Below are 20,284 nucleotides of genomic sequence, written 5' to 3'. Positions count from 1 at the left end.
GAAATCAGGCTCTTCACACTCATCAACAAGCTCCAGAGTCAGCTTAGAGGCAGCGAGAGCCCGTGCTAAAGCAGAGGCAGCCAAGACCAGGCTGGCCTTCACAGAAAGAGAGAGCGAACTCAAGGTTGAGAAAGCTAAGCTGGAAGCCAGACTTGATTACATCAATCTACAGCGAGAAGCCGAAGCTGCCCATGCAGAAGCTGTAGTGCTGGAGACAGCAGCAGCGGATATGGATGGTTCCAATCATGAGCAAGAACTTAACTTTTCTGCTCTTCGAGAGAGTGCACTAAAAAGAACTGATGACTATGTCACCCACCAAGCCCTACATCACTTTGCCCAGGCACCTGGAGAAGAGAAGGACGTTCACTTCTCCCCACCTCCAATGTTTACACCTCATCCCCTCATCCAGTCACCTGGAGAGGAGAAGGACGTTTACTTTCCCTTGCCTCCAATACTTACACCTCATCAAAACTACACAGCTCAGGGTGGAGCCCAGTCACAGAGCTTCAATAGGAGGTTGATGCACCAACAAAGAGACACACAGCAGCTTAACACAGATTTACTACAGTCAAGAAATTATGGCCATCAGCACATTGCACTCCCCAACAAGCCATCACACTCAGACAACACAAATAATAATGCTACAACAGTTGATCTTGCCAAATTCCTTGCTAAGAACCAGCTGGTGTCCTCAGGCTTGACAAAGTTTGATGACTTACCTGAACACTACCAAGCCTGGAGGGAGACCTTCCTCAACACAATTGAAAACCTTGAAATGACAGCAAGTGAAGAGATGGATTTGCTGATCAAATGGCTCGGTAAGGATTCAAGTCAGCAAGCACTTAGAATTAGGGCTGTAAATGTCAGACAACCCCTCATTGGTCTAAAAGTGATTTGGGAGAGATTGAACAAAACATATGGATCTCCAGAAGCAATAGAGAGAGCCCTGTTTAGTAAAGTAGAGAATTTCCCCAAGATTCATAACAGAGATAGTCAGAAACTGCAAGAGCTAGCAGACTTACTGACAGAATTGGTTGTTGCCAAGCAAGATGGGTACTTGCCAGGGCTGGCGTACCTTGACACAGCAAGGGGAGTGCAGCCCATTGTCGAGAAGCTGCCGTTATATCTCCAAGACAAGTGGTTGTCTCAAGGATGCAAATACAAAAGAGAACAAGGTGTTGTCTTTCCTCCTTTCTGCTTCTTTAAAGAGTTCATTTGCAGGGAAGCTGAAGAGAGAAATGACCCCAGTTTTAACCTTCACACTCTCTCTGCAGCCTCATTCAGGAAAGAGAGGTTCAGTCCAACAAAACCCGTCTCTGTACATGAAACAATCATATCATCATCAGACACAACGTCCAAAATAGAAAAGACAAACAAATCGGAAAATCCTGATAGACTGTGCCCCTTGCATAACAAACCCCACAGCCTGAAGAAATGCAGAGGGTTCAGGAAAATGAGCCTTGACAACAGAAAGAAATTCTTGAAAGACAACAAGATATGTTTCCGCTGCTGCGCCTCTACTACTCACCAGGCAAAAGCCTGTGAAACTCTCATCAAATGTATAGAGTGTGACAGCGATAAACATCTTTCTGCTCTTCACCCTGGTCCTGCTCCACTGTCACATCCAGGTTTTTCCCTTTCATCAGAGAATGGCGGGGAGAGAGAGGACACAGCGCAACCAGATGTCACATCGACGTGTACCAAGGTATGTGGTGAAGACTTCAAAGGCAAATCCTGCTCGAAGATATGCCTTGTTAATGTATACCCCAATGGGCATCGCAAGCTAAAGAGAAGAATGTACGTCATTTTAGATGACCAAAGTAACATGTCATTGGCGAGAACAGAGCTTTTTGACATGTTCAACATCAAAGGAGCAGCAGTGACATACACACTCAAAACCTGTGCAGGGATGATGGAAACCGCTGGCAGAAGAGCCCAGGGATTCACAGTGGAATCTTTGGATGGGAAAATAAACTTCGCACTACCTACACTCATTGAGTGTAATGAAATTCCCAACAATAGAGCAGAGATACCTACGCCAGAAGCTGCATACCACCATCATCACCTAAGACAGATAGCAAATAAGATCCCAACCCTCAATCCAGTTGCTGACATCCTGCTGCTATTGGGATGAGACGCTATTAGGGCCCAAATGGTTCGTAAACAGTACAATGGCCCTCACAATGCACCATATGCACAAAAACTAGATCTTGGGTGGGTCATCATAGGTGACGTATGCGTTGGGGGAGGTCACAAACCAAACACAGTGAGTGCAATGAAGACCTGGATCCTTGACAATGGCAGACCAACTTGCCTTGTTCCATGTGAGAATCAGATACAAGTGAAAGAGAGCTATAGTGTCGGAGGTGATGGGAAGAACCTTCCACGGCACAGACCCACTCAAAGTGCATCAGTTGTGTCAGACAAAGATAATCTTGGAGGAGCGGTCTTCCATACGACAGAGAATGACAACATGCTCGCCCACTCCATTGAGGATCTAACCTTCCTTCAGATCATGGAACAGGAGTTCTTCCAAGATGACACAAATAGCTGGGTTGCTCCTCTCCCTTTTCGCCAACCAGGCAGACGTCTCCCTAACAACAGAGACTATGCTCTCAGCCGTCTGATGTCACTGCGAAGGATGTTAGACAAGAAGCCTGGAATGAAAGTGCACTTCACTGAGTTCATGGGAAAAATGCTGGACAATGGACATGCTGAGCTTGCACCACCACTCAAAGAAGGAACGGAATCTTGGTATCTCCCTACCTTTGGGGTTTACCACCCCCAAAAACCAGACCAGATTCGTGTGGTGTCTGATTCCAGTGCACAGTACGATGGAATCTCACTGAATGAGGTGTTGCTTTCCGGGCCAGACCTGAACAACAGCCTCATAGGAGTGCTCCTCAGATTCAGAAGAGAACCTGTTGCGGTGACAGCAGACATACGTCAAATGTTCTACTGTTTTGTGGTGCGTGAGGACTGCAGAGACTTTCTGCGGTTCTTGTGGTACCGAGAGAATGACCTAAGCAAAGAAGTGGTGGAATACCGCATGCAAGTTCATGTTTTTGGGAACAGCCTGCAGTAGCAATCTTCGGCCTTAGGAGGGCAGCAAAACACCAAGAGAGTGAGTATGGGAGCGATACAAGACACTTTATTGAGCGGGATTTTTACGTGGATGATGGTCTTCGATCGTTCGCAACTGAAGCTGAGGCCATTGATGTTCTGTGTCGGACACAGCAAATGTTGGCAGATTCAAACATAGTGCTGCACAAGATAGCCTCAAATCGAACAGGAGTGATGGATGCATTTTCTGCAGAGGAAAGAGCAAGCGACATCAAAGATCTCAACCTCTCTGAAGACGACTTACCCATGCAACGTAGCCTTGGGGTCAGCTGGAACATTATGTCCGACACCTTCACTTTTCATGTCCCTGAAAGTCAAAAGCCATTCACACGCAGAGGCGTCCTGTCAACAGTTAACAGTCTGTTTGATCCTCTGGGTTTCTTGGCTCCTGTCACCATTGAAGGCAGACTGCTCCTGAGAGAGTTTTCGACCGAAGATACAGAGTGGGGTAAAAGGCCAAATTTGAAGATTGGAGAAGATGGCATGAATCTCTAAAAGCACTAAAAGAGGTACATATCCCACGCACATATGCAACTTTCCCCACTTCAGAGGCACAGCACGCAGAACTGTGTGTCTTTTCTGATGCCTCTGTCAAAGCAATATCAGCAGTGGCTTACCTGAAGGTTACAAGTGAGCATGGTCACAGTGAGATAGGCTTTGTCTTTGGTAAATCCAAACTAGCTCCCCAGCCTGAGCTGACAATCCCCAGGTTAGAGTTGTGTGCAGCTGTATTGGCGGTCGAGATTGCAGAGCTAGTCGTCAGAGAGATTGATCTGAAAGTGAATGCAGTTAAATTCTACACCGACAGCCGAGTTGTGTTGGGATACATACACAATGAGACAAGAAGATTTTACGTTTACGTGAATAATCGTGTGCAACGTATTCGGCAGTCAACACGGCCAGAGCAGTGGAGTTATGTTCCCTCTGGACTAAACCCAGCAGATCATGGGTCCCGGGCCATTCCAGCTGCTGAGCTTGCAGGATCTACATGGCTGACTGGACCAGCTTTCCTAACCAAGCCAGCAAGTTCAGAAGTCAACACTGAAGATCAGATGGCATATGACCTCATAGATCCAGAGTCTGATATTGAGATTCGTTCCAAGGTAACATCCCTCATCACACAAATGACTGAAGACCAGCTGGGTTCAAAAAGGTTTGATAAATTGTCTAGTTGGAGCTCACTCACCAAAGCTGTGGCCCGCCTCTGCCACATTGCTCAATGCTTCACAATCTCATCAGGCAATCAAGGTTGCGTTGGCTGGCACATGTGCAATAATGGTTTGTCAGCTGCGGACATTGCAAAAGCAGAGAATGTCATCATAAAGTGCGTGCAACACGAGAGCTATTCAGAAGAACTGAAATGCATTAAATCAAACTTCCACCTTCCCAAGACCAGCCCGCTTCATAAACTTCGGCCAATCATTGACAGTGAAGCTATGCTGAGAATTGGTGGATGCATCGACCAAGCACAACTTGAAAGGCACGAAGCCCATCCTCATTATCCCAATTATCACCACATAGCAACTTTGCTTGTCCGACATCATCATGAATGTGTGAAACATCAGGGCAGACACTTCACCGAAGGTGCAATCCGTGCCAGTGGTCTGTGGATAGTGGGAGGGAAACGTCTCATCAGAAGCTGCATCCACAGGTGTGTCACATGCAAAAGGCTGCGAGGAAGAATGGAACAACAACAAATGTCTGATCTACCTGTTGAACGCCTGCAGGCAGACCCCCCATTTTCTTATGTGGGTCTTGATGTCTTTGGTCCGTGGGAAGTCATCGCGCGTCGTACCAGGGGTGGCCAAGCCAGGAACAAAAGATGGGCAGTTTTGTTTACATGTATGTCCATACGTGCCATTCACATTGAGGTAATCGAAACCATGACTTCCTCAAGCTTCATAAATGCCCTCAGGAGGTTTTTTTCCATAAGAGGCTATGCTAAGCAGCTCCGGTCAGACTGTGGGTCCAATTTTGTTGGAGCATTTAAGGAGCTGAAAATGGATTCATAAGGTCGTGGTGATTCAAGCATAGAGGACTACCTTCTTCAACAAAAATGCACCTGGGTATTCAACCCTCCCCACTCCTCTCATATGGGTGGCGCTTGGGAGCGCATGGTCGGAGTTGCACGTCGCATTCTGGATTCCATGCTCCTCCAGGTTGGACCTTCAAAGCTCACCCATGAAGTCCTAGTCACTCTTATGGCGGAGGTCAGTGCCATTGTGAATGCCAGGCCGCTAATCCCTGTATCCACTGACCCAGAGGCTCCCCTCATTCTAACCCCTTCCATGATGCTGACGCAGAAAACAGGTGCATCTCTTTCTCCAGCCAGTGACTTCTCAAAAGGGGATTTGCTCAAGAACCAGTGGAAGAGAGTTCAAGCACTGGCAGAGACCTTCTGGGCTAGGTGGCGGCGAGAATATCTAAGCACACTACAGAGTCGGCAGAAACCCAATCTAAAAGAAGGAGACATAGTTCTGATGAAGGACAGTCAGGCAAAAAGAAACCAGTGGCCAATGGGAATGATTGTAAAAGCCACTCCCAGTAAAGATGGATTAGTAAGAAAGGTGGAAGTCAAAGTGACAAGAAATCAGGCGGTCAAGATATTCTCCAGACCCATCTCTGAGGTGGTCCTGCTTTTCTCCCAGAAAGATGAGGATACCCCAACAGGCACGCCTTCAACTCACCAGCGTCTTCAACACGGGGATCAATAACAGAGAAGCTGAGTCAGGGGACATCATGGCAATGCTGTCCACAGCATGTTGAGAGCTTCACTGTAAAACTGCGGTCGTATTCCCATGTCAAACTTGAATGAGGTAGCAGCTAATCTTATGTACAGAGTCTGATTAAATCAGAAGGTGGGTTCATAGTGTCATATTTCTTAATATGCCAGGCGGGGAGTGTATTGGAACTAGTTTATAGACTTATTTTGTAGGTTCTTAGCACCACCTAGTGGTGATTACAAAGCTGCTCTGAAGAGGAAGTAAGCCAATTGTAAATAGTCAGGATGACAGGAAGCGGTGTTTAGGAACTTCCTTTTCCACATGGGCTCGTAGAGGAAGCATCACAGTTAACAATCCTCGCAATCCTGTGTCTTTAAGTCCACCAAACAGCTTCATCCGTAAGTCATCTTCAATATACAGTGGTATTAACATGTCGATGTAATTATTTCTTGTTTTTGAGTGTAGTCAAATTATTTATGAATATTGGTAGATGATGTTAGTGTATTGTTGGATTGACATACCTACTTTCAGTACCTGGTAACAGTCAGTACCTGTTGTGATAGTATTCCTTCTCTAATAATGTACTAGAGACATTATTTAGTACATACAAGGTACTTACATGTTTGTATCTTTGTGTCCTTTTTGCAGTTTTACAAAATTACATATTTTCCTTCATTAAATCCTGCCAAACACAACAACCTGCCTGTTCCTTGGAGAATGGAATGCTGGAGAATATAATGTTAAGCTAGCTGTATAGCTGAAAAATACGTTGCCTGCAACAACTTTTAGTGAGGACAGCATAGTGGTTATGTTTTCACAGCACCCACTTGCCCAATTTCTGTTGTTTAAACTCTGTAAAAAACTCTTGTTAATAAATAACTTTCCCACCGTACCAACAACATCTGGTTTATGCGTACGTCCCTTACCCGGAGTGAGCTGGGATGTAAAAGAAGTAAAGGCAATAGGCTTCTCTGAACCATCCTCCATTACATGTATTAGCACTGCACATGTTAGGGTGATCTCCATGTCTGGATCATAATGAACAAGCAGCTTCGTTGAGTGAAGAAGTTCTTTCACTTCCTTAAAACCTTCCTACCGCTCTTCCTCCCACTGCCACTTCATATTAGTTCCTTAACACTCTTAGGGCTTGGGGCCCCCTTGATAGCTGGCAACTTGTCTTCCACCAGACAGAGACCCTCAGCTGTGATTTCATGTCCCAGGAAGGTCATAAACACACACTTGCTGCATTTCAATCTCAACCCTGCATCTGAGAGCCTCTATAGTGGTGTGTTCACACTGAAAGTGAAGTTAATATTTGCCTTGCTTTACTTGCGTGAGTTTGACTGCTGGTACCATATTTACCTGCGTATTATTTGCGCGAGTATGCCAGTAGCCTATGTGAACCCTGACTTTTCCCTTCTCTTCTGGGAAAGAGGAGAGGAGGAGGGCCTTCCGCGTAAATAACAAAAACATACACCCGATATCTCGGGTGGACACCAACTACATTCCGTCTCCGCTGCGGAGCGCCTGTCAATCTGTCTCCGGTGAGTTTCATAATTTGTGTATCAAAAACTTTGAATTGATGTTACAATATATATTTCATATATATATCTACATCAAATACCGCTATAGTCTATAGCTGCCTTGGAGTTAGGTGCGCTTTGTTTTGTTTTTGTGTGTTAACTCACTTTTCGGCTGTGAATATTTCTCTCCAACATGCGGTCACTGTGCAACAAACTGGACGAACTTCAGCTACTGGTGGGGAAAAACAGAGACTTTTATTCATATACTATTCTTCATGGAGACCTGGCTGTCTGAACTGATACTGGACTCCGCGCTGCAGCTGGAAGGCTTCCAACTCTACAGAGCGGACCGCCACGCAGAGCTCTCCGGCAAAACAAAAGGTGGAGGTATCTGTTTTTATTAACAATAGCTGGTGTACTGACGTGACAGTGATCCAGCAGCACTGTTCTCCTAATCTGGAATTTTTAATCATAAACTGTAAGCCATTTTACTCCCCCTGTGAGTTTGCTTCATTCATTCTGGTCGGTGTTTACATTCTGCTGCACGCGAATGTGTACAACGCACAGCACATGCTGGCAGACCAGATACTGTGTGTGGAGCAGACAAACCCGGACTCCCTTGTTATTGTTAACAAAGGAAACCTCAGCCAAGAACTCTCCAAATACAGACAGTTTATAAAGTGTCCAACCAGAGAGGGGAACACTTTGGATCACTGTTACACCACAGTTAGCAGTGCCTGTCACGCCGTCACACTAGGGGTTGTACCAGAACAGGTTTACATGATTTCATTTTCAAAAAACACCATATTTTTGTCATACTGCAGCTCCTCTTTTCACCCTGTGTTGAAGGCCTCGTTTTAGCTCTGGAGTGATACATCTTGTCTCTAAATGAACTTTGTTGGAAGTTGCACATGCGCAATTCCTAGTTAAGGACTACTAGCCAATCAGAAGCAGAGAAACCAGTAAGTCGGTTCAGCTGTACATGTTGCTGACCAGCTTGGCAACATGGACTGGAGCAAGAGTTTCAGAGTGGTGAGTTATTAATCTGTAACAAAAGTATCCTTCATCCATAAAGTTTTAACCGAGCTCTGTCTCTACATCACAGTAACAACTTTATGTCCACTGACTGCCTGGAGGGTAGCTAGTGTTTGGAAGGGAGATGAGAGGTGTGCTGCAACTCAGTGTTTTTCCACCAGTGTTTTTGAGGGCATGTCCGACTAGCCGCTTGGCGAGCATTATATGAGGCGCATTTTATCCCTTTGACGTCACAGGGATGAAAGGGAAGCGGCTGGACTACAAACGAGCTGTTTTCAGGCAGTTCAGAGCAGATTTCTGTGGGAGATGGGAACTCCCTTTGGACTGGACTTTGGGCTTTTTGACTTTGCAAACCTATTACATGCACAAAAAAGTTATATAACTCAACAAAGGGGAGGGAAAAAGCCAAAAAGCAGAATACCACCTCTTTGCAAACAGCTTCCATATTGGAGTCCCTCTGTTTGAGGGGGCAACTGTGGCTCAGGAGATAGGTTGGCTGTTCAATCCCCGGCTCCTCCGGGCTGCATGTCAAAGTATCCTTGGGCAAGATACTGGACCCCGAATTGTGTATGAATGTGTGTGAATGTTAGTTTCTGTTTGAGCACTTAGGCTCACTGAATGAATGTATGCGAATGGTGAATGCAGATGTAGTGTAAAAGTGGTTGAAAAGACTAGAAAGGCGCTATACAAGTAGGGAGCATTTACATTTGGGACTGTCTTGTGGAGGAGTTCATGGCTGGGCTGGAATTTTCCTTTCTGCTGTGAAGCGTTGGATGGCAAACATGTCGTTGATCCCAGTTCTTTAACTACAAGGGAACTTTTTCATTGGTTCTTTTTGCAGTCGTGGATGCTCAGTATTGTTTCCCAGTGACTGATGTTGGGGGCTATGGACGCACAAGGTGGGATTCTGGCAAACTCAGTGCTTGGTCAAGTGCTTCGATTAGACACCCTGCAACTGCCCGCTGACCTGCCACTATCAGGAGCTGACCACAGTCTTTGTTGCTGATGAGGCCTTTCCACTCTGCAGAAACCTCATGAGGCCATTCCCTAGGCGCATCCTTCCAAGAGAGCGTTGGGTTTTTAACTACTACTACATCAGTTGGTTGTGGAGAATGGATCCTCTCTTCCCAGTGGAGGATGTATAGGCATGCCATCGAGGTCCATCCAGATGTTGCAAAGAAATGTGTTAAGGCCACCTGTGTTCTCCATAATTTCCTGCGGAGGACAACCCAGACAGCTGCAGTGAGGGCGAACATCCCTGTTGGTGAGGTGGAGCCACTACCAGGTCTGGGAAGACTTGCTGTCCATAACTCAGCAAGAGAAGCCATCAGGGTTAGGGAGACCTTCACATCCTACTTCTCTGCAGAGGGAGCTGTCCCATGGCAAGTAGTGCACAAGCACACCCAAAACAGTTCTTTTAAGAGCCGCCCACACATTACTAATAAGCAAACATACTGCAATATTACAATACTGTATATCACTCAATACAAATTAGTTAATCAATTTACAGTATATTTATGTCAGAGAAGATTGTGTCTCATTTTATTTTTATCTGTGATTTATTGATATGGTGGCCCTGCGATGGACTGGCGACCTGTCCAGGGTGTACCCCGCCTTTCGCCCAATGTCAGCTGGGATAGGCTCCAGCCCCCCCGTGACCTTGTATACAGGATAAGCGGTTGACGATGGATGGATGGATGGATGGATGGATATATAGTGGTAATCCAGCTTTTGTGTGTCTATACTGCATTACAACACAATATAAAAAAAGCAGACACCACTTTAAAGATAAAAATTTAGAAGTACAGTAGTTTTAAACTGTCAGCAAAATAAAGGAAAATCATCAGACATCTGCCATCATGAAAGTGAATTTGTGGTTATGATTATACTGAATATGTAGTAACAGTTTATCCTATAGTTTTTGTACAGTATTTAGTGCAGATTTTGTGACTGAAAGTATGACCACAAAACCATGTGATAACCATAAATCATAAAAGCATGACCTGAACTTAATATCTATCATGACATTGACAGACACGCAGTTTTTACCTTTGTGTAAACTGTATTTTTGCTCAGGCACACATTGGTGTCTCACAGTAGATTTGAACACGAGTCTCTCACACCAAAGGCATGTCTCTTATACACTACTTCATCACCACCTGCAGGTTCCAAATTGAGCACCACAGTGCTGGCTTCATAAATTACCTTGTGAATTTGGAATTTCCCAAACACCTTCTGCTGGTACGACAATCTCTGCAGGGAAGGAAGCAGGCTTTGGAGGAAATGCTCGCCCTCTGAGAGAGGGGGTGGGACAGGTGCAGCCTGTGCAGCAGGCCTCTTCGGGGCTTCAAGAAGCAGCCTCTCTCTTATTATCTCCATCTCGCTACCCCTGGTCCTTTTTTGGTCCTCCTCCCTGAATGAAATGAGAACACCATGTTTTGTGAAAGTACAGCATTCCCGCAAGGAATCAGTGAAAATCTGACAACAAACAAATATGATTCAAATATGAAAAGGTAATGAACACAGTACTAGTCACAGTAAAAAACACAATTCATGCAGAAATTATACCATAAAATAAGTGATGACGTGGCAGCAGCAGTACTTTGAGACTTGCCTTCCGGGTGATTGATCTGGTTAGTCTGTAGTGACAGTAAAACAAAAGATGCCTTGGTTGGTTGTTTGGTAGATTTAATCATTGTCTAATAGAACTGGTCATTCTAGCTTTCAGTGTTAATTACAGCAAAGCAATAATTTTACAAATGCACCCATTTTAATACATCATACATTTTCAGCCATGATAATATCTAGCCTTTCATTTTCCTACAACCTTTTATACAGCTAAATGTGTTCTTTTTAGTGCAGGCTGTGAAAAGAATTAGTTATACATCTATAAAAACGTTTTTGTAGGAATTTCCTGTGTCTTCACTTGTAAACAAACCTCCTACAGCAATCTCTGATGGCCCTGCTGTTGCTGCCTCTGAATCCTGGTGATGAGCTGCCTTTTCACTGGACTCTGCCATCCTGTCTTCCTCGACCTCGCACACCTAGTCATCTCTCTCAGGGTAATAAATGGATTGAGGAAAGACAGGGCCACAGATTACTTCCACTTTTTAACTGGCCCCGCTCCTGACCCACTCCTCTTCTGTCTCCTTTTTCTCCTTCAATTAAGTGTCCCTGAGACTCTTCCATTTCCTTCTGCATATCGTTCCTGACAAGAAACACACGTAAACATGAACAGTTGAATACTGTTCACTTCTTTGGACATCCAGCCCGTTCTCATCTCAGGGCGTCATATACCGATGATTTGAGAAAGAGTGACAAAGCGTAGGTATTTGATGCACCCTTTACCCTTTTTACCCTTTTACCCTTCCGGAAGCGTCTCTATGAGATGAACTCGTGCGAACCACTGAATGCCACCAAAAAAAAATCTTCTTCCACACCACCATGAGCGAATTCGCAGGAATTTGCATCTTTGCATTGACTGTCTTTTGGAAAATGGCAGGGCTGGATGCCACTCCGAACAGCAGGTGATTACATTTGAATAATCCCAATTCACAATATTGTGACATGCTCTTTTGAATCCTTGTCTAGCAATAGCTGCTGGTAAGCATGGGACATGTCCAGCTTTGTGAACAGCTTTTCTCCAGACAGTGTTGCAAACAGGTCCTCCACCCACAGCAACGGGTGCTCATTCAGTTTAGTGACCTGGTACACCATTAGCTTATAGCCCCCACATATCCTTGCCGTTTTATCGTGTTTCACAACTGGGTCAATGAAAGCTGCCTACCTTGATTTCTATCCCCTGTAACCATTCCAGCTCCTCCTCCACTTTTCCCTTCATAGCTAAGGCACGGCAAGGAGTTTGAGCTTCAAGAACCTGATGGGAGGTTTGGACCTCCATGTCCTACTATGGGTCTCCTCACTGAAGACTGAGGCTGTGGAATCAGTCTCAGACTTAATGTCCTCTCAGTGATGGTGGCAGAATAGGGCTGAGGTGGATCCTAATCTGTTTCCACCCCAAACATGTTGTAGGCACACTCTGCTTCTTCTATGTGATGCATGGCTGCCTGGCGCTGTTAAGCCTTCCCTTGTCTAGCCATACTCCTCATCCATACATGCATTCCTGCACTTTTTAGCTAAACATTTACACTTATTCATTTTGCTGGCAACTTACAATTGCTATATATATCAGAGGTCACACGCCTCTGGAGCAACTTGGAGTTAAGTGTCTTGCTCAGGGACACAATGGTGGGTGTGTCACAGGGCTGGATTGAACTCGGGTCTCTCACACCAAAGGCAGGTAACTCTATCCATGCGCCATCACCACCCCATAACATCCCTTTTTACTGCAAGAATGGCAAACAGTGTCTTAAATATTGCAATCATTTGCAAAGTGCGCTCCTCCAGGCTGAAAATATTTCACTCACTTTACTGGCTTAGCCTCTCTTTTCACGAGCACTGCTGCCGACTGCGGCCCTCCATGTCTTTTCTGGATATCTTTAGCATTATGCGCAGCCATCTCCATAGCTTGGGAAATCTCAGGCTTTCTTGAACGTTAGCGAAGGGGTTTCACCCAGCAACTGCAGCTGAATGGCATCATTACTACATACCTGTCTGTCACAGAGCATATTGTCCAACACCCCCCCAAAATCACAGACATTTGCCGATGCTCCACTACAAAATTAACCACAGACGGACCTGAAATGACTGTGAAATTTGAAATGTTGGACCATCACCAATGGTTTCGGGTTAAAGTGGTTCCCCACGATTTCCGCGGTGTGGCTAAGTTCTTTATCAGCTTATAAATCGTCGGCCCATACACTCATGAGAATGGAGCGCTTCTTAGCCTCCTCCTTTGTTGGGTCGGAAATTAAACTCAATAAATTTAGCTATTAGCTTTCTTCTTTAGTCAAAAACTGCCTACGGTAGACAATTGCTGGCCGTCTACTGGCCCCGGGTCTAAAGTGTGTACATGTGACTGGCGGAGAGTTTTCAGTGCGGCTGAGCTCTGCACTCTCAACCAATCGGACTTCGTCTAGCCGCCAGAGCTCCCGCATCCTCGCGGTGATTGACAGTCGGCAGTCTACTGCGGCTTTCGGAGCTTGCTAACTCACCTGCCCCCGTCCTGTGGCTGATCGTTAACTGTGGATTAAGAGAAATAACTCCACTTCATAGCCTACTTCAAGGTAAGGAATAACCTCTTTCGTTTATTTTCGCTATTATTAACGCCGGTCATTCTTTGTCCATTTGCAGGCTCTGATGGTAAAACAATAACCCGAAATTACCTTTTAATAATAGCGACAAAGCCCAATAAAGTCTTTAGAAAACACTAGCATTACGTCGCTGATAATGTTTTAAATAGTTGGCGTTGGGCGCCGTAAAGCAAGTTATGCCCAAGGTCCCGACGGGTGTTTGTTTGTTTGTGTGTGTTTCACTTAATTGTAATCAAGACCGTGGAACAGTATTTATGGTAAATCAGCCCCATTGAACACATATTAATGCCATAGGTGTCCAAGACGCACGACCAACATATGGTCACATGTCCATGTGCACTAGAATTCTTATATTGTTATTTTATAGTTATAACAACACTTCCGATGTCTTAAATCTGCAGCTAAAAGGAGATGCCAGATAATCACGGCAACTCCGACAGAGAAGCAGTTTTTTGGTCAGCTAATTACTACTTTTGGAAAGTACAATGGCAAAAGCTTCAAGCGGCTGGTGGAAAATGATGTAGGATACATTAAATAGTGAGTTATAAATATGTTTCACTAAACAATCAATCAAACTTTGTATAGTTTGTCTTTTCTTATATTGAATATCATGTTCTATATTTTAGCATCCTGGACTGCCATATCAAAGAGAGCCGTCAACCAGACAGGAAAGCTGGAATCAAAGATGAGTTGGTGAAGGATTACCTGCTCAAATACGTGCAGTTGTTTCCTCCAGTCTCCTGCCACCTGGAGATCAACGTTGACCGGGCCATTTATGGCCAGGGCCGCTTCAGGTCCTTCACATTCCAGGAAATGTGGCAGTGGTACAGCCTTCACAAGCACCTCCAAGCTGACCCTCAGGCTGGGAGTGACCATGAGAGGAAGATGGCTCAGGAGGCTTTCTCCTCCGTTCGACAGTGGCTCGTCATGAAGGAGGACGACATCTCTTCAAAGTTGCTGAAGCGCTTCAGACTCTATATTGTCACCAAAGAGACAGAGGTAGGTTAAGGCACCTTAAGGAAAAAGCAGGGTGCAGTTCATGCCGTCACTTGACCCCGACATCCTGGCTCATTACAGACCCATTTCAAACCTGCCGTTTTTGTCCAAAGTCCTGGAAAAAGTTGTTGCAGCCCAACTCCACAATCACCTTCACATCCATAACATATATGAAAAAATTTCAGTCCGGTTTTCGAGCAGCACACAGCACGGAGACAGCCCTGGTCCGCGTCACAAATGACCTACTTATGACTGCAGACCAGGGCTTACCATCTCTCCTCCTCCTACTGGACCTGTCGGCCGCCTTTGACACTGTGGATCACAACATCCTGCTTCACCGTCTCCAGTTTATGGTAGGACTTTCTAGGACTCCACTAGGCTGGTTCCAGTCTTATCTCACAGCCAGGACGGAGTATGTGGCTCTAGGACAGTCCCAATCATCACCCCACACAGTCAGCTGTGGAGTGCCACAAGGGTCCGTCCTTGGTCCAACCCTTTTTACCATCTACTTACTACCCCTCGGTCACATCATCCATAAACACAAAGTTTCATTCCATTGTTACGCAGATGATACACAACTATACATAAAAATGGACTCTACACTCCCCTCAACTCTGCCATCTGCACTTCAGGTTTGCCTGGAGGAGATAAGGGCATGGATGGCTGACAACTTTCTTCAACTAAATAGCAGCAAAACCGAAGCCATCCCGATCGGTACTCCACATCAAACCCAGTCCTCCTCCCTCAGCAGTATATCCATTTTTGGTCATCACATTCCCCTGTCTACTTCTGTTACAAACCTTGGAGTCAGACTTGACTCAAATCTCACATTCGACACTCACATCCGTCACCTCTGTAAGGTCTCTTTCCTCCACCTCAAAAACATCGCCAAACTCCGCCCCTCCCTCTCACAACTAGATGCTGAGAAGTTGATCCATGCCTTTATCTCCTCCAGGCTGGACTACTGTAATGCCCTCCTCGTCGGGATCCCTGGCAGGAGACTGCAAAAGCTCCAGCATATTCAGAACTGCGCTGCCCGGGTCCTGATGAGGAGGCGCAAATATGACCATATCACTCCAGTCCTGAAATCCCTCCACTGGCTGCCCATTCAATACAGAATTCAATATAAAATCTGTCTCCTTACCCACCAGTGCATACATGGAACTGCCCCTGCCTACCTCAGTGAACTCCTCACCCCACTCACCACCTTAAGAAACCTCCGCTCCTCCACCTCTACCCACTGCCTGCACCAACCAAGGACTAAACTCTCCACCATGGGAGACAGGGCCTTCCAGGCAGTCGCCCCACGGCTCTGGAATGCCCTCCCAGAGCCCCTAAGGGCCCCACAAACTCTGGAGGTTTTTAAGAAGGGCCTAAAGACTTTTTATTTCAAAAGGCCTTTTAACAGTCATGGTTTTAAATTTTTGTTACGGTGTTTTATTGCGATTGCTATTTTCTGGAACTGTTTTTAACCCCTTGTTGTTGTAGCACTTTGAGATTTCCCTGAAATGTAAAGTGCATTATAAATAAAATTTATTATTATTATTATTATTATTATTATAAGAGATGCCTCAAACCTGTACTTAAACTGTACTTTACAGAAACCTCAGCAGAAAGTGGCCCCTCCCGCAGCAACCGCCACGTTGTCCAGCACTGCCACGTCATCCAGCACCGCCACCAGCACTGCCACCACGTCGTCCAGCGCTGAGGATGATTGAAGCTCGTCATAGGATTACAGTTTTGTCCTCATTTCCATTCAGGGGACACTGACCTGACCCCTCCCAGAAAAGAGGCTGAACCAGAGCCTCCACACCTGCCACAGACAGACTCCATTCCACAGCCACCTGTAAGGCCACAGTTCATAGATCATGATGTCCCCATCAACATGTAGTTGATGGGGACATCAATACAGTAATACACTTGTCTTTTTAAGGGTCCTCCTCCAGCACCTGGTGGTCAACATGGGAGGACCTCTGATGTTACTGGCGCAGCGCTGCTGCCAAGCAAAGCCCCTGTGACCCCGGCAGCAGCGGCTGCTCAACCTGAGGTAATATATGCAGCCTAGTGAAGGAAAAAGATTTAAAGTAAGAGAACACAGTAGCTGGTAGATTAAGTTTTTGTCTTTGTTATGCTACCAGATAATATAATATTATATAATTTTATAACTAACGCGTGCAGGAAAGCTGCTAAGGAGTCTGAGCAACATGTCATCGGTCGCTTTGTGGCGTGGGAAGCAGCCATAATTACCAGCTCAGCCCAGGTCACCGAGCCGCATTCCCTGCCCTCTTAACACTAATGTGAGTCTTTGCATCATTTCTAATTATAATAACTAGAGAGCATTTAATCTGAGTTTCACCGGCATCACACGATTGTGCTGTAATTTCAGGCGTGGCGTGGACAAGCAGGTGGTCTGGCTGATGAGGGATCGCAGTGAGGGCAACACCATGACCAAGGTGTGGAGGCAGTTCCAGGAAAGCCACTGTGAGGAGTATCTGCACAGAAAAGACCTCTACACCACCCTCAATAAACAGCTCAATAAACCCGGTTTCCAGTGCATATTCGCAGACTGTGTAAAAACGTGAATGCTGTGTCAGATTTAAGAAATAGGTCGTTTTAATCAGGTAAACAGAATACAACAGGAATGACACTGCAACAGGAATGAGGGAGCTCTGTCGGCGCCCTCAGAAGATTCAAACTGGGCAGGAGAAGTTAACGAAGTTAACTAGTTGATGAATACTGCTGGTAGCACTGAGCCCATTAGATTCCTGGAAATGAAAAAATAAAAATCTCAGATAGTGCAAATGGTGTTGAGAGATGCGGCAGCCTGATCCAAAGGCTCAGAGATTTCCCTTCAGGAATGGAGTTTGTATCTCTGTGTGTGTGAACATCAATTTTTCTGCTTACAGGGACTCTCAGCCATCAGTTTCAGCATCCGCCACCAAGGAGGGAGCTGCCGTCCCCAAAGCTGCTGAGGAAGTGCTTCCTTCCTCCTCGCTGAAACAGAGAACATCAAGATCATGTCCACGTTTGGCAAAGTCCTTAAGTGCGACTCCACCAAGAAGGTAATTTGACTCAGTCTTTTGAAGGGGAACATGTTTCACTGAATTGAACTAAAGTGTGTACTGAAGATGACGTTTGGCTGCAATGGTCATTTATTTTGAAGGCAGTTTCGAAACTAAAAGTTCTGTTTAAAATAAGCTTTATTGCCAAACAAACTTCAGTGTTTACCTCCAACATTGTTTCTCCTGTCTCGATGTGCATCATATCATTTCATAATTAATAATTAAATGACAGTAGTAGTAATAAAGCAATAGCTCAAGGCAGGCCATTAAATACTCTTACTGTATCGCTTTTTAAGGGGCATTCCTCGGCTGTATAAACTGTAAAAAAAAATATGACAACATGTGACAGTGTGTTGCACAAAGTGAGGAGGCTCGCAGCTATAACAGTCACTTTGTTTTGTGTATGTCATCAGATCTGCAAGAAGCTTCTGGACAAGGAAAAGGACAGCAGAATGGTGCACAAACGTGGCCAATGAGCTCGGTCAGATCCTCATGTCCGTCCTTACCTGTGAGGAGTCTCTGGATAAACTGAGGCCAATGGCTGAAGGCCTCATGGCGAGATATAGGAGAGCAAATGAGGCACCTCCTGAACTGATGTACGTGGACCGCGGCTGCTGTCGTGTGCATGGTGTCTCATCTTTGGAGCAGCTGTTCAGTGAGTGGGCCGACAGCGGCATGATGGTGCGGCTCGACATCTTTCACTGGATAACCAGGTTTAACGCGGCTCTCCGAACAGATCACCGCCCAAAATACGCTCTCTTCAAGTCTGCTGCTGTGTTCGTGTATAACAAGGACGACATGGCGCTACTTATTCAAGCCACGCGTGCAGGACACCCGACCAAATATGCTTCCCTGTCTGATGGTCAGATCATTGAAATGCACGTCGGCAAATCTGATCTGAAGCATTACGTCAGGAGGATGGCGGATGGAGCCCAGGAGACCTTTGTCCGCGTGCAGAGTGCCATCGACATCCTGAAGGGAGCGGCTGGAATGGACGAGAACCAGATCCATCTGTTCAAGGATGCAGCAGCCATTGACCGGGTCTGGGGAAACCAGCAGAAACACCTGGAGTGCATTCAGGATCCTCCAGGAAGAAACATGTACACCATCACCAAGTATGTCACCCGTAACGGCGTGTGCCTGCTTTACTACAGGACTGTGAGAGGCAGCAACAGCCTGGAGAGCTTCCACTCCTTCCTGCCCAGCATGATACCGGGGCCCCACTGTGCAGCTGTCCCCTTCCAGGTCTATCTTCTCAGCGGCATCGCACGTTGGAACTCTGACAGGGAGTCTGACAATGTCAAAGGCCACAAAGGAAGGAAGCGCATGGTATACGTGTCTCATCTGATACATCGCCTCAACCAGAGGTGCCAGGAGTTTTTTGGCGAGCCGGAGGAGGTAAATTACCGACCACCTGTTCCTGCTGATGACGAGCGAATTGGTTTGGAGTATCTGTTCTCCCAGTCGTCAGAACCTTTCCGTGCTCCTGACCATTACGCTCAGGCCAGAGAGACACTTCGAGCGGCCGAGGATGAAGATGAAGATGATGATGATGAGGTGGTTGCTGACCAGGAAGAATCCCTGGAGGAAGATGCGGGCTACAACTCTGACAGCGAGACTGACATTCTGACTCCGCTGAGGAGGAATCTGCGTCTTACCGACCAGGTTGTGGCTCCTGAGCTGGATCCCTGTGTAGAGGATGTGTGCGGTCCAAATCATCTCCCCGGATACCAACACGTAGAGGAGCTGAGCAGAGTACTTGTTGAGATTGCCTTGGAGGAGGGAAAGCTTGCTCTCAGTGACTCTACAAGACAGAGAGTCGTCAGCGCCTGGAACAAGCTGGAACTCCACGACCGCAGCATCCAGCAGTTTGACAGCCTCTACTCATCACGCTGGGGTAACGCTCTGTTCAGCCGCACCAAAGGTCAGCCATCTGAGTCGTCTTTGGTGCAAAAGTTGAAGTTCAGCAAGCGTTACTCAGCCGCCCACCTGCTGGACTCCAGAAAGAACCGCCTGATGTACTGCATCATTAAACAGCTGTGGCTTCATCCTGACTGTGGCGCACTGGCTCGAGGGTCACTACAGAAGCACAAGATCACCAAAATGTACCAGCGTGTGCAGCAGAGAGTGACCGTGGATGACACTGACCTCAGCAAACTCGGTATTCCCATCCTGAAAATCAACTCCAAGTGCGTTGCTGAGTTCATCAGGAGACAGGAGGCCCTGTCAGCCACAAATATGACGGATCAAGGTTTGGCTGTCCTCCGCCGTCATGTGTCGAGATGTGCCGTCGAGTGTTTCTAGTACTAGCCAAACCGCCGCAGCAGAGCTCTCGGATGAGAGACCACACACCAGCCGACAGTATGAGGTCACTCCATCTTTGGCAGGCACCAGAAAACTCAAACCGAAGCATGACCAATTCGCCGGTCAAACCACGGCAGCAGGACTCCAGCCCACCTGCACGTTCAGGCAGCCCACAGCACCTGCCTTTACATGTTTTCTAGCTGTTCCCCAGGTGCAAGCTGTTCCCCAGGTGCAAGCATCTGTTTCACTCCCCCAACAGCCTAGCTCAATGATCTCACTGGCAAGGTCAACTCTGTACAAGAGGA

At 46.3% G+C, this 20,284-nt stretch overlaps 2 protein-coding genes across 2 annotated transcripts; both read left to right on the top strand.

The window, feature by feature from the left end:
• Positions 1–5,190: 5,190 nt before the first annotated feature.
• Positions 5,191–7,249, top strand: LOC119917089. The gene has a single exon (XM_038737202.1). It carries the CDS (start codon positions 5,217–5,219, stop codon positions 5,835–5,837), a length of 621 nt encoding a protein of 206 aa, XP_038593130.1. The 5' UTR covers positions 5,191–5,216; the 3' UTR covers positions 5,838–7,249.
• Positions 7,250–10,108: 2,859 nt separating this feature from the next.
• Positions 10,109–20,192, top strand: LOC119918322. The gene is made up of 6 exons (XM_038738998.1): positions 10,109–14,616; positions 16,215–16,459; positions 16,547–16,660; positions 16,792–16,910; positions 17,000–17,675; positions 18,089–20,192. Exons 5-6 carry the CDS (start codon positions 17,428–17,430, stop codon positions 19,977–19,979), a joined length of 2,139 nt encoding a protein of 712 aa, XP_038594926.1. The 5' UTR covers positions 10,109–14,616; positions 16,215–16,459; positions 16,547–16,660; positions 16,792–16,910; positions 17,000–17,427; the 3' UTR covers positions 19,980–20,192.
• Positions 20,193–20,284: the final 92 nt, after the last annotated feature.

This window comes from Micropterus salmoides, unplaced genomic scaffold (genome assembly GCF_014851395.1).
Source record: "Micropterus salmoides isolate LMB-PRFRI ecotype aquatic unplaced genomic scaffold, ASM1485139v1 Ms_hic_scaffold_10, whole genome shotgun sequence".
In the NCBI taxonomy this organism is placed as follows: Eukaryota; Metazoa; Chordata; class Actinopteri; order Centrarchiformes; family Centrarchidae; genus Micropterus; species Micropterus salmoides.
Note: the sequence above shows the minus strand (reverse complement) of the source record. Positions and strands in the feature narration are given on the sequence as shown.